A 13,212-nucleotide genomic window follows, 5' to 3' on the forward strand; every position below is an offset into this window, starting at 1 on the left:
CTCTCTCTGCCTGCCTCTCCATCTACTTGTGATTTCTCTCTGTCAAATAAATAAATAAAATCTTTAAAAAAAAAAAAAAAAAAAAAAAAAGACTATTACTTTCTCCCATTGAATTGTCATGGCACCCTTGTCAGAAATCAATTGGCTATAAGTGTAAGGTTTATTTCTGGACTCTAGTTCTTGTCCATTGACCTATCCTTATGCCAGTACCACACTGTGACTGTCATAGCTTTGAAGTAAATTTCGAAATTGGGTTATATGAGTCCTTCAACTTTGTTCTTCCTTTTCAACATTATTTTTAGCTATTCTGGGTCCCTTATGTTTTCATGTGAATTTTACCATCAGTTTTGTCAATTTATGCAACCCAGGCAGCTGGGATTTTGATAGAAATTGCTTAAAATCTGTAGACCAATTTAGGAAGTATTGTTATCTTAACAATGTTGTCTTCCAATTCATGAACATGGGATGTCTTTCCATTTATTCACATCTTTATTTTCTTTTGACAATATTTTATAGTTGTATATAGTAAGTCCGGTACTTCTTTTGTTAAACTTAGTCCTAAGAAATTTATTATGTTCAATACTATTTATAAATGGAATTGTTCCCTTAATTTCATTTTTGGTTGTTCATTGCCAGTTTATAGAAATATAACTGATTTTTGTATATTTATCTTATATCCTGCAATCTTATAGACCTATTAGTTCTAATATGTGTGTGTGTTTGTGTTTACCTCTTAAGATTTTTCTGTAAATGAGTATGTCATCTGTGAGTAAGGTAGTTTTACTTCTTCCTTTCTTCTTTGAATGCCATCTATTTCTTTTTCCCTGCCCTGGCTAGAACCTCCAGTATAATATTGGGTGGATGTGGCAAGAGTCACTTGTCTTTCTTTTTTTTTTTTAGGTTTTATTTATTTATTTATTTGACAGAGAGAAAGAGAGGGAGCACACACCAGTAGGCAGAGCAGCAGGCAGAGGGAGAGAGAGAAGCAGGCTCCCCATTAAGCAGAGAGCTTGATGTGGGGCTCGATCATGATCGAGCAGGACTCTGGGCATGACCTGAGCCAAAAGCAGATGCTCAACTGACTGAGCCACCCAGGCACCCCAAGAGCCACTTGTCTTGTTCCTGATCATAGGGAGAAAATAGTCAGTCTTTCACCATTAGGTATGATGTTAGCTGTGGGTTTTTCACAGACGCCTTTTTATTAAGTTGAGTATATTCCCTTCTATTCCTAGTTTGAGTGTTGGATTTTGTCAGATTTTTTTTTTCATCTATGAGTTGATCATCTGTTTTCATCTGGTTTCTGTTCTATTAATATGCTTTGTTATATTTTATTTATTAATATTGTGTTTTAATTACTATGATTTTTAAACTATGGTGTAATTGATTTCTCTGTGTTGAACCAACCTTGCATTCCTAGGATAAATCCCAGTTTTTCAAGATGTGCCATCCTTTTTATATGGTGCTAGATTTGATTTGCTCATATTGAGTTTTGTGTCAATACTCACAAGTGATAGTAGTTTATAGTTTTGTTGTGATGTCTTTGCATGGTTTTGATATGAGGGCAATACTGGCTTAATAGAGTGATTTAGGGAGTTTTCTTCTGTTTTTTTTTTGGAAGAGTTTGTGAAGGATTGGTGAAAGAGTCTTCTTTAAACATTTGGTATATTGGGATACCTGGGTGGCTTAGTAAGTTAAGCGTCTACCTTCAGCGCAGGTCATGATCCCAGAATCCTGGGATCAAGTCCCATATTGAGCTCCTTGCTCAGTAAGGGAGGCTGCTTCTCCCTCTGCCTGTCACTCCCCCTGCTTGTGCTCCCTCACACTCTTCTCTGACAGATAAGTAAATAAAATCTTTATAAACAAACAAACATTTCGTATAGTCACCTATGAAGCCATCAAGCCCTGAGTGTTTCTTTGTGGGAAGTTTTAAATTACTGAGTCTCTTTACTTGTCATATTCAGATTGTCTATTTCTTTCTTTCTTTTTTTTTTTTTTAAGATTTTATTTATTTATTTGACAGAGAGATCACAAGTAGGCAGAGATGCAGGCAGAGAGAGGAGGAAACAGGCTCCCTGGTGAGCAGAGAGCCCGATGCAGGGCTCAATCCCAGGACCCTAAGATCATGACCTGAACTGAAGGCAGAGGCTTTTAGCCCACTGAGCCACCCAGGTGCCACTGCCTATTTCTTCTTGAGTCAGTTTTAGTAGTTTGAGTCTTTTTAGGAATCTCCCCTTTTCATCTAAGTTCTCTAATATGTTGGCACACAATTGTTTATGGTATTCCCTTATAATCCTTTTTATTTTTGTAAAGTTGGTTGTACTGCTCCCCTTTAATTACTGATTTTAGTAATTTGAGCCTAATCTCTTTTTTATTAGTCTAGCTAAAGGTTTTTTTAAAGAACCGACTTTGGGTTTCATTGATTTTTCTCTTTTTTATTATTTTACTAATTCCTACTCTAATCTTTATCATTTTTATCTTTCTGCTTGTTTTGAGTTTGGCTTGATCTTCTTTTTCTAGATTCCTAAGTTGGAAGTCTAGGTTATTGATCTGAAGTGACTTTCTTTTTTATTGAAACTGGAGTTGGTGATTATATTCCTTAAAATAATGTTTCCAGAATATGGTTATGAGGAAGAATTAGTTTTTTGGAATTTTCTTAGGACCAAACACTATTTGCTTATTTAGATAGATATTCAAAATAGAACTTGAGTCAGCAACATTATGGTATTTAAAAGTAAGAACAGGGGGTGCCTGGGTGGCTCAGTGGGTTAAGCCGCTGCCTTCGGCTCAGGTCATGATCTCAGGGTCCTGGGATCGAGTCCCGCATCGGGCTCTCTGCTCAGCAGGGAGCCTGCTTCCTTCTCTCTCTCTGCCTGCCTCTCCATCTACTTGTGATTTCTCTCTGTCAAGTAAATAAATAAAATCTTTAAAAAAAAAATAAATAAAAGTAAGAACAGAATCAAATGCACAAATAAAACCTACCGGAAATTCCCATTCTCACTAGTCAAATTTGGGAGGTTTTTTTTTCCCTCTTAGAAATCAGATAAATCGCATAGCAGTTTAAGAATTTATTTGACTTTATATCAACTCCTACTCAAAACTCAATACAATCATTATTATAGGTAGTTACCATATAAGGTAACTTTGAAGAGCTGGGGATAGCCAACTCTCATAGGTTAACTGGAAGCAGAAGAGAACAATTGTTATACAAAGTCAGTTGGATATAGGCTTCCTTAATATCTATTTGCTACATCCTTTTTTGGTGCCCCTATCTTTGGCACTTAATACATGCTATAGGTATTTTCTATTTTTCTTCCTTAATTTCCTCTGTATCCCTTAAATTGTTATTTGGCTGCAGTCTCTTTTGTTCATTATACAAACATGTCTTTGCTTTGAACATAACTGATTTGATAGATACTTTAGTTTCTCATCAAACATGGTTTTGCTGTGCATAACATTTTCTTTGGCCAACTGCAGCAATTTCCCATATTTACTAGGTCACTCCTCTGGCATTTGGGCATGCAGTCATGGTAACTCCCATTTTCTTTTGTAATCCGATTCCTTCCATTTAGATGGGTTACTGAAATGATAACTTTTCCAATATTTCTGCTTGCAAATTAAAAAAAATTACCTCTAAACATGGCTACGTTTCCCAGTTTTTCAGTCATTCCACAGTTTCATGATGTAAAGGAAAGACCATTGGAAAGGCTAGGAGAAAAGCAACTACAATGATTAGACAGTCTTCATAAAGCTGTGATTATTTAGACAGAAGAGAAGAAAGTCAAGGAAAAACCCAACAGTTATGTAGTCTTATGAAACTTTGATATTCAGAGGCAGATCACTACATGCTTTTTCCTTTTCCAGGACAGAAAGTAGGCTTTGGATGCAACATAAAAACCTTGGGTGAGACAATTTTTCTCAAGTGAGAACAAAAGAATGAGTTGCCCAGGAAATAGTGATCTTTAAAGATACAATGGACACTCATTCATCTGGATTTGTTTAGGTGTGGTCCTGGCTGAAGACAAAAAGAGGGATCAGATAACTTCATGCTTTTTCTATTTAATATACCCACTAGATTCTTGATTAGGAGAAGGGAAGATGAGCAAGATACCTCCCAGGATCCTAACAACAATCAGCCTCAGGGAATCATTTTAAAAGCATCTGATTTGCTTTAGTACTTAAGTCTTTAGTACTTAACCAAACTGACCATGTAGTGAAAATTTCTAGTGCCTAAGTTTTATAGGGTAGAAGGAGGAGATGAAGTCAAATGGCCAACGCTTCATGTTAAGGTCAATGAGATTCTCCTTGCTGTAGTTCTGTTTTGACTGTTCTGGACAACATCAAATTAGTTTCAGTGGCTTGATTCTAGGCCAAGATTCTGACAACTGATTGTAGTCTTACTGTTTTGTTCAATCTCACTGGATTTTTCTCTCTTTTGTATTTTTCTTTCCCTTAGGCTGAGGGAAAAAAGCTGGGATTAGTTGGCTGGGTCCAGAACACTGACGAGGGCACCGTGCAAGGACAGTTGCAAGGTCCCATCTCCAAAGTGCGTCATATGCAGGAATGGCTTGAGACAAAAGGAAGTCCCAAATCACACATCGACAGAGCAGACTTCAGGAATGAGAAAGTCATAGTAAAGTTGGATTACTCAGATTTCCAGATTGTGAAATAATGGCTTGAATTTAAATTTTCTAAGATAAACTCACTGGTTTTGTTTTTATTGTTAATATAGATCTAGTCTGTGTTCAGTATTAGATTTGGTCAGTAAGTTATGTTAGTATCAGATATTTGAATTTTACTTTATATTATATGTATGATAGATGACCAACTCTACACAATTCTAAATAAATAAAAATGCATTAGAACCTTTTGCATAGGGTACTGTCTTTGCTAAACTGCATGTGGGGCAAAATAAGAGGTATTTATTCAGTAAACATCTGTGGGAAGAGAATTTTGATGTAATTTAAAGAGCTGAAAAAAAAGGCAGTCACTTTGAATCACTGTTTTTTTAAAGATTTTATTTATTTATTTGACAAAGCACAAAGCAAGGGGAGCAGCAGAGAGGGAGGGAGAAGCAGGCTCCCTGTTAAGCAAGGAGCCCAATGTGGGGCTCTATCCCAGGACCCTGGGATCATGACCTGAGTAGAAGGCAGACACTTAACCGACCGAGCCACCCAGGTGCCCCTGAATCACTTTTTTACGTGGTTTCCGTGAAGTTTTCTTCAGGAAATTGCACACCTAATAATAACAAATCCCACAATTTCAGTTTGTTAGTGTTCAAATGACGTTTCCAGACTAATTACTTTTCTGGAGTCTCTGCTGTCATTCCTTTCCTCTGGGCAAAGATTTCATATAAAGCATTATTATGAGCTAAATTACATCACACACCCCCAGCCCACCCCCAGTTCATATGTTGAACTCTTAAGGCTCAGTACCTCTATCAATCTGGAGATAGAGCCTTTAAAGAGGTAATTAAGGTTACATGAGGTCATTAGAGTAGGCCCCAATCTAATATGCCCCAGTGTCCTTAAAAAAAAGAAAGGAATTGGACACAGACATGTACATGCACAGAGGAAAGACCATGTAAAGACAGAGGAAGAAGACAAGACCACCATCTACAAGCCATGAAGAGAGGTCTCAGAAGAAATCAACTTGTCAACCCCTTGACCTCAGACTTCTAGCCTCCAGAACTGTGACAATAAATTTCTGTTGTTTCAGCCATTCCATCTGGTATTTTGTTAGGGCACCCTTACTAGCAATAATCGGGATTTTGCTTCCTTAGCCCTCACATTTCTCATTTTGGCTTGGTCAGCCATTAAACATGTTTATAGCATATGCTTACCGGATTTAACAAGTTGGTCATAAATAAAAATTTTTGGAAATAATAGGTTTTAATGAAAATGAGACAGGAAGTAAAAACTGAGGATTGGGTTAATAATTTTCCAAACACTTATTCTCACACTTTTACGGTTCTCATTCCGTTTGAAAAGGAGCTGCGGTGGCATTAGGAACATATCAAAAAAGTAAATGAAAGGACTCTCGGCGTCTTTATCTGCAAATGAAGAGGGATGGGCTATTTTCTCTGTCTTTCCCATCTCTGAAATGCTATAACTCTGTAAGATGGAAAGCTGTGGATTTACTCATCCATTGAGTGCCTAACAGGGCAGGCACTGTAAAGTAAACAAAACAGATAAAATCCCTACCTTCAAATAGTTGACATTTTAGTGAGAGAAGACCTACCAACACAAATAACATATATTGAATTAAATGGTAGGTAGAACACATGAAGGTGGAAGGGGAAAGGAAAACGAGAAAAGCAGAAGTGAAAATTGTTGGGAACAGCCTTTCACACCATGGTAGAGGGGGAGAAAGATTGAGAATTCCGGGTATCATTGAGAAGAGATGCCCAGGTAATTTCCCAGAGAACAGCTGGTGCGCATGCGCACTTGGGTGTCACTGACGAAAGCGCGTTCCCAGCAGGTTACCTCGGAAGCGCATGCTCGTGGCGCGTGCACGAGCCTCTCGAGCCGACGTGCGCGCGCCCCGCGTCCGAGGCGATTGGTAACCGGAAGTTGGGTGAAGCGCTGTTCGAGGTGACTAAAGGCAAAGCACGCGTCGAAAGGACGGTTCTAGGAGCCTTTCTAACGGCGGAAAGGCCCTGACGACCGCCGCGACCGTGTTTGGGACCCGGCTGCGCAGGGGCTGCGGGAGGCCTCGTGCGTCAGGGCGGCCGAGCTCGGCCTGCCGGTTGGGGGAGGGGTCGGGGTGGAGCCTGAGGCTGGGGGACCTGCGGCGGCGGTTCTTTTCCCCACCCCCACCCCCACCCCCAGAGCTTTCGCTGCCGGGGAGCCGGAGAGAATCGTCCCCTTTGATTGTGGCCCGGAAAAGAGTGGGATGTCTTCAAGAAATCATTACGCTGGGTAACAGTCGGAATACCAGTTAAATGTTGACCTCTCTCGTTCGCGGCCGGCCGCGAAGTTCCTTACATTGAAAAACAACGCATCTGCTATCGGTGTTCCCAGGCTTGAAAAACCAGCCCTGTCACCGGTGAGAGGTCCGGTTCACGCTGCGCGCCCGCCTGTGAGGAAGGGAGGAGATTTAGTGGCGCTATAATCTTAATATTTTATACCTGGCAGGGAAGCGTAAAATCCAGTCCAGACAGCTCCAGACCCTCGCTGCTGTGGTGAAGGTAGTGTGGAGCCCTCTGTAAATATCACAAAGACGTTTTAATACAGGGACCCTCTGAAAACTGATGATCAAAGTAATGTGTGAACACGATTTGAAAGTCAAATAATACAGAAAAGTGGATAATAAGGCAATTCCTGCCGTACCCTTTTCCATTTCCAGTCTCTTGCCTCTGAGGCAACGTTTAACCAATAATAAGGAATAATAATCCCTTAATGCCCATCTCGTCTTGATACAACAGTTTGATTTTTTACATTTCCTCTGTCTTAGCCCTTCATGAGGCGTTTTTACTAAAAGTCATGGTTATTGTGTAATGTATAAACATTATGAAACTAGCTTGGACACTTTTTTCATGAATTTCTAGCTGAATTTAATTTAGACATCTGTTTTTGGTGAAGTGATTAGAATTTTGAGCACTGTCTTACGGGTCAACTTCATTTGTGATTATGATTTCACTTTAGGGCTTGTGGGATTTAGAAAGGAGCCGTGAAAATTATGAAATTGTGAATGCTCCTTTGGATATTAAATCCGTTGCACCAAACATGAGCTGTGTGATCTGCCTAGAGATCAAAGCTATAATTTGTTTTGTTTTGTTTCTTGCACTGTGGTTTAGTAAGAGTTTTAATTTACCTCAAATGGTATTTCTCTGTAATGCTTGAGAGAAAGGGATAATGCTGTGTAACTCTGAGGCTTTGATAGTGTGTGTGTGTTTTTTTTTCTTCCCCCCCACAGGCAATTATTTCCAGTGAGATAAGGAAACCAGTGCCCGGCATTCTTACCAGCTTTCTACCTGCCATGATCAAGTGCTTGTCAGTTGAAGTACAAGCCAGATTGCGTTCTGGTTTGGCTATATGTTCCTTAGGCCAGTGTGTTGAGGAGCTTGCCCTCAACAGTATTGATGCTGAAGCAAAATGTGTGGCTGTCAGGGTGAACATGGAAACCTTCCAAGTTCAAGTGATAGACAATGGACTTGGGATGGGGAGTGATGATATAGACAAGGTGGGAAATCGTTATTTCACTAGTAAATGCAACTCTCTACAGGACTTGGAGAATCCCAGGTTTTATGGTTTCCGAGGGGAGGCCTTGGCAAGTATCGCTGACATGGCCAGCGCTGTGGAAATTTCATCCAAGAAAAACAGGACAGGGAAAACTTTTGTGAAACTGTTTCAGAATGGAAAAGCCCTGAAAGCTTGTGAAGCTGACTTGACTAGACCAAGTGCTGGGACAACCGTAACAGTATATAACCTGTTTTATCAGTTACCTGTAAGAAGGAAATGCATGGATCCTAGACTGGAGTTCGAGAAGGTTAGGCAGAGAATAGAAGCTCTCTCACTCATGCACCCTTCCATTTCTTTCTCTTTGAGAAATGATGTTTCTGGTTCTATGGTTCTTCAGCTCCCCAAAACCAAAGATGTATGTTCCCGATTTTGTCAAATTTATGGACTGGGTAAGTCCCAAAAATTAAGAGAAATAAAATTTAAATATAAGGACTTTGAGCTTAGTGGCTATATCAGCTCTGAAGGACATTATAATAAGAATATGCAATTTTTGTTTGTGAACAAAAGACTAATTTTAAGGACAAAGCTGCATAAATTCATTGACTTTTTACTGAGGAAAGAAAGTATTATTTGCAAGCCAAAGAATGGCTCTGCTACTAGACAAATGAATTCAAGTCCTCGGCATCGGTCTAACCCAGAACTCCATGGGATATATGTAATCAATGTGCAGTGCCAGTTCTGTGAGTATGATGTGTGCATGGAGCCAGCAAAAACGCTGATGGAATTTCAGAACTGGGATACTGTTTTGGTTTGCATTCAGGAAGGAGTGAAAATGTTTTTAAAGAAAGAAAAATTATTTGTGGAATTATCAGGTGAGGACATTAAAGAATTTAGTGAAGATAATGATTTTAGTTTATTTAGTGCTACTCTTCAGAAGCATGTGCCCTCTAATGAGAAGGGTGACCAGGCCAGTTTCCGAGAAGCATGTAATAGTATTTTGGATTCCTATGAAATGTTTAATTGTCAATCAAAAGCTGTGAAAAGAAAAGCTGCTATAGAAAACAGAAGAAACACACAGAATTCTAGAGATTCAGAAGATCTCAGAAAAGAGACAGATGATTCATTTTTGTACGTTTATGAATCAGACGGCCCAGGCCATAGTAAAGCAATAGAGTCATCTTTACAAATCAAAGATAGCTCTTGCTCAGAATCAAGGATCTTAGAACAACAGACAGCTGAAGTATCAGAATCAGGAGAAAATGAAAAACATAAAGAACTTTGCTTAGAACTTAACTGTTCAGAAGATCCCTGTGGAACCAGTTCAGAAATGTTTGCAAGCCCTTTTCAGACATCATACTGCTTTGAGAAGAGTGGGGATGATTTAGAAATACAGAATGCAAGTACTATTGTTAATGGCATGGCTACCAGTATCCTGGAAAATAATGGAACCCAGAATCAACTAGAGAGATTTAAAGATGCTACCAAAATGGGATGCCAACCTCTGCCTTTTGCGCCAACATTATTGAGAGTACATGGTGCTCAGAGGGAGGAAGAGAAAAGGAAAAAACAACCTAGTAATTGTGGAAGAATAAACATTTTTAGTTATGGACAAGTTAAGTTATGTTCCACTGGCTTTATAACTCATGTGGTACAAAATGAGCAAACTAAATCAACTGAAAGAGAACATTTGCTTAAAAACTATATTCAACCTGGTCCTGTGAGTGCCAAAGAAACATTTGTAAATAGAGCGTGCCATTCAGTTGAGACTCCAAACATCAAAGACAGAACTAGCACTTTAAGTAAAGAATTTGCTCAGCTGTCTAACAAAAAATTATGCAGAACAAATACAAATTTGGGGCTAGAGAACAAACCTATAGCAACTTATAAAAATGTTTCTATTTCTCAGGAAAGTAGTAAAAAATCACACATAGGTTGCTTGTTACCTGACACATCCTCTTCTTCCCCTTGGTGTATACCTCTTTCAAATGGTAGTACGAAAATAGACGAATTGATTGGTTCCTCCAAACCCATAGCCCGTAAGAAGCTAAGATTAAGTTCACAACTGGGATCTTTAGAGAAGTTTAAGAGGCAATATGGGAAGGTTAAAAATCCTCTGAATATAGAAGTAGAAGAAAATAATAATTTTGAAATCTCTACCAGTCTCAGTCCTCAAATAGAACCTGACATTCCATGGACAGACCAAAATCACTTGGACAACTCAGACATTTGTAAAGTCACTAGTAGACATGAAGACCCAAATAATAGTTGTCAAACAGTAAGTCACATCCTTTACTCAAAGAAGTTTCCATTCTCCAATGAAGAAGATTGTTTGGAACAACAGATGCCTTGCTTACGAGAAAGTCCTATAACTCTAAAGGAGTTATCTCATTTTAACAGAAAACCTTTGTGTGTCAAGCAGTCTCCTAAATCTTTAGCCTCTAAATTATCCAGAATGAAAGGTTCGGAAAGAGAGACTCAAGCAATGGAAATGATGAGTCACTTTTATGAACTTCCACTATCAGATTCCAGGAGGAAAGACCATGACTTGTGCAGTGGGTTAACCTTAGATTCTTGTAAGTTATTTCAAAGTGAATATGAAAAAACAGAGAGTGGCATCATTCCAATGTTGGACTCTATTACACAGGATAATTCCTTCAATAAGGATAGTGAAACATACTCTAACAACAAAACAGAGAACTCTGTGATACCAGAAACTCCTTTGGTGTTACCCTGTAATCATTCTAATGTTGTCAGTAAAGATTCAGATGTTCTTGTGGCTTCAGAACCACAGATAGGAAGTCCTGACTCTCCCAGTAGAATGTCAGTGGGTCACGTGGAAGATTCCACCTCTGACCAAAATGGACCGTGTTTTCAGAGTGAAGAGTTTATAGCAAGAACTTGTTCTGTAGATGAAGAGTCAAGCACATGTTCTTTGGATTGGCAGCAGCATTTTGATGTGGCCCTGGGAAGAATGGTTTACATCAACAAAATAACTGGACTCAGCACATTCACTGCTCCCACTGAGGATGTTCGGGCTGCTTGTACTAAAGACCTAACAACTGTAGCTGTGGAGGTCATACATGAGAATGGTAAGCATGTAGTATTCACTGGCATGAAATGCTTTTGAAGGTGGAAATAATGTCTAAGGCGTGAGATAATCATTGAGAGATTATCTCAGCTGTTGGAACATTTTGAAGTTTAATTACAAAATGTCTTTCATGGTATATGAAGATTCTCTAGATCCAGTACTATTTATATCTAAAACTACAAGAAAGACTGGTAGTAGAATGGAAGTGTATGTATATGTGTCTGTGGGTGTGTGGACATATAGAAGGATGAGACTTATTAGACTATTTTTAATAAAAATTATGCTATTAATAGTTGAGAAGATCCACAGTGCTCCCCTACTTCACTTTCTTCTCTCTCCCAAACATACAGCTCTTAGAAATTTGTCTTTAAAGATACCTGCAATGCAGTGTGATAGTTTTCTGGAAGTTGCTTTCTGCAGCTCCCAGATAAAGGGCCAGAATGATCCTATAATCATCCTAGGTTTCCTAAGCGCCCTCTACTCATATGGAATGTTACCTCTCTGGAAAGGACTCATACATAGTAGGACATTGGAACACTGTTGAACCTTACATAAAAACATTACCTAAGATGAGTTGTTAAGAGGTAAATTAAATTGTACAGAAGAGAAGATCTATAAAGGTAGTTTTAAGGAGTAGTGTCAAATCTTCAAGACCTGGCAGTTTTCTTTAAAAAGCCTTTAACTCTGTCCTTTCCTATAATCATCTGTGGCTCAGTACAGCACTATATATTTTGAACTTTTTTGTGTGTTTTTAGAAAAAGACCTGACCATAAATTTTTTGGAATGTAGGTAAAGTATGTACTTTCCTAACTGTACTTTTCAAATATAGTTTATTATAATATATATGTTAACCCATTTGAACCGCTTATGCTATAAGTAGCTGTTACTCAGAAACAATGTAGCTTTTAAATCCTACCAGAAGGCTCCATCAGAGCCTACACTGTGACTCTTGAATTCTCAGGTCCCAGTCAACATTAAAGTTTCATGGTTTTGGCAGTGTGTGGAAAGCCAGATGTTGGGAGATGGTAAAGTGGTTTCCATCTGGCTATAATCTTGGTTTTGCATCAGGAGGATAAACATTAAATGTTCATCCATATTAAAAATCTTGAATTTACAGAAGAATGTATGTATGAATGTAATCGCAAATTAACTTGTAATTTTCCCTAGGATGAATATCTCTAGCAGGAGGCTCTGATTTATCTAAGGTTAAATAAGACCTTTATTTTTCAATGGTTTCCAGTTTTTCCCTTGTGAAAAAAATAATTACCATAGTAATTTACAAAGTATTAAGTAGGGAGAAAACCCTTGTCTTTGAGTATTGCTCCTGAGACTCTGAGGTTGCTCCTAAAGACACACGTGTCTTTGTAACTTAATGTCCTGATTTATACCTCATGCTTATCAGAGGTAAGCCCAAGGCACTGGCACCTCATCTTCCTGAAATACAAATGCTTTTAAAATGGTGACAAAAAAGAACTTGATTACATTACACTGAGGTGGTTGTTGCTAAAACCAAGGAGGGAATCTCAGTTGCCAGGTTTACTCAGCATAAACCTCTGCTCCTGTTAAATCAATCTAGATGTTTCAAACACTTCAACCTACTTGACTTTCTAGATTAGCAAGTCTTGCACTGAACTCTGAAGGCTCATGTTAACTCAATTTCGGAAGGAAAAATAAAGTATGTTGGGTATAGAAACGAGTTCCATGGAAAGATGGCTCCTAAGCGCCCTCTACTCATATGGAATGTTACCTCTCTGGAAAGGACTCATACATAGTAGGACATTGGAACACTGTTGAACCTTACATAAAAACATTACCTAAGATGAGTTGTTAAGAGGTAAATTAAATTGTACAGAAGAGAAGATCTATAAAGGTAGTTTTAAGGAGTAGTGTCAAATCTTCAAGACCTGGCAGTTTTCTTTAAAAAGCCTTTAACTCTGTCCTTTC

The 13,212-nt window shown here is 38.6% G+C and overlaps 2 protein-coding genes across 7 annotated transcripts in view; both read left to right on the plus strand.

Annotated features, from left to right (window-relative positions):
- Positions 1 to 4,867, plus strand: part of ACYP1 (acylphosphatase 1) — a 17,354-nt gene extending 12,487 nt beyond the window's left edge. For both annotated transcript variants that reach the window (XM_059373726.1, XM_059373727.1), the window contains exon 3: positions 4,454 to 4,867. In XM_059373726.1, coding sequence (XP_059229709.1) covers positions 4,454 to 4,669 — 216 coding nt within the window. In that variant the 3' untranslated portion in view covers positions 4,670 to 4,867. The remainder of the gene's footprint in view (positions 1 to 4,453) is intronic.
- An 866-nt stretch (positions 4,868 to 5,733) lies between these two features.
- Positions 5,734 to 13,212, plus strand: part of MLH3 (mutL homolog 3) — a 29,794-nt gene continuing 22,315 nt past the window's right edge. Inside the window, exons 1-2 of one of the 5 annotated variants that reach the window (XM_059373720.1) lie at positions 5,734 to 7,186; positions 7,915 to 11,269. In XM_059373720.1, coding sequence (XP_059229703.1) covers positions 7,978 to 11,269 — 3,292 coding nt within the window. In that variant the 5' untranslated portion in view covers positions 5,734 to 7,186; positions 7,915 to 7,977. The remainder of the gene's footprint in view (positions 7,187 to 7,914; positions 11,270 to 13,212) is intronic. The other 4 variants (XM_059373723.1, XM_059373722.1, XM_059373721.1 and 1 more) reach the window with 4 other exon arrangements.

This window comes from Mustela nigripes, chromosome 13 (genome assembly GCF_022355385.1).
Source record: "Mustela nigripes isolate SB6536 chromosome 13, MUSNIG.SB6536, whole genome shotgun sequence".
NCBI classification, from domain to species: Eukaryota; Metazoa; Chordata; class Mammalia; order Carnivora; family Mustelidae; genus Mustela; species Mustela nigripes.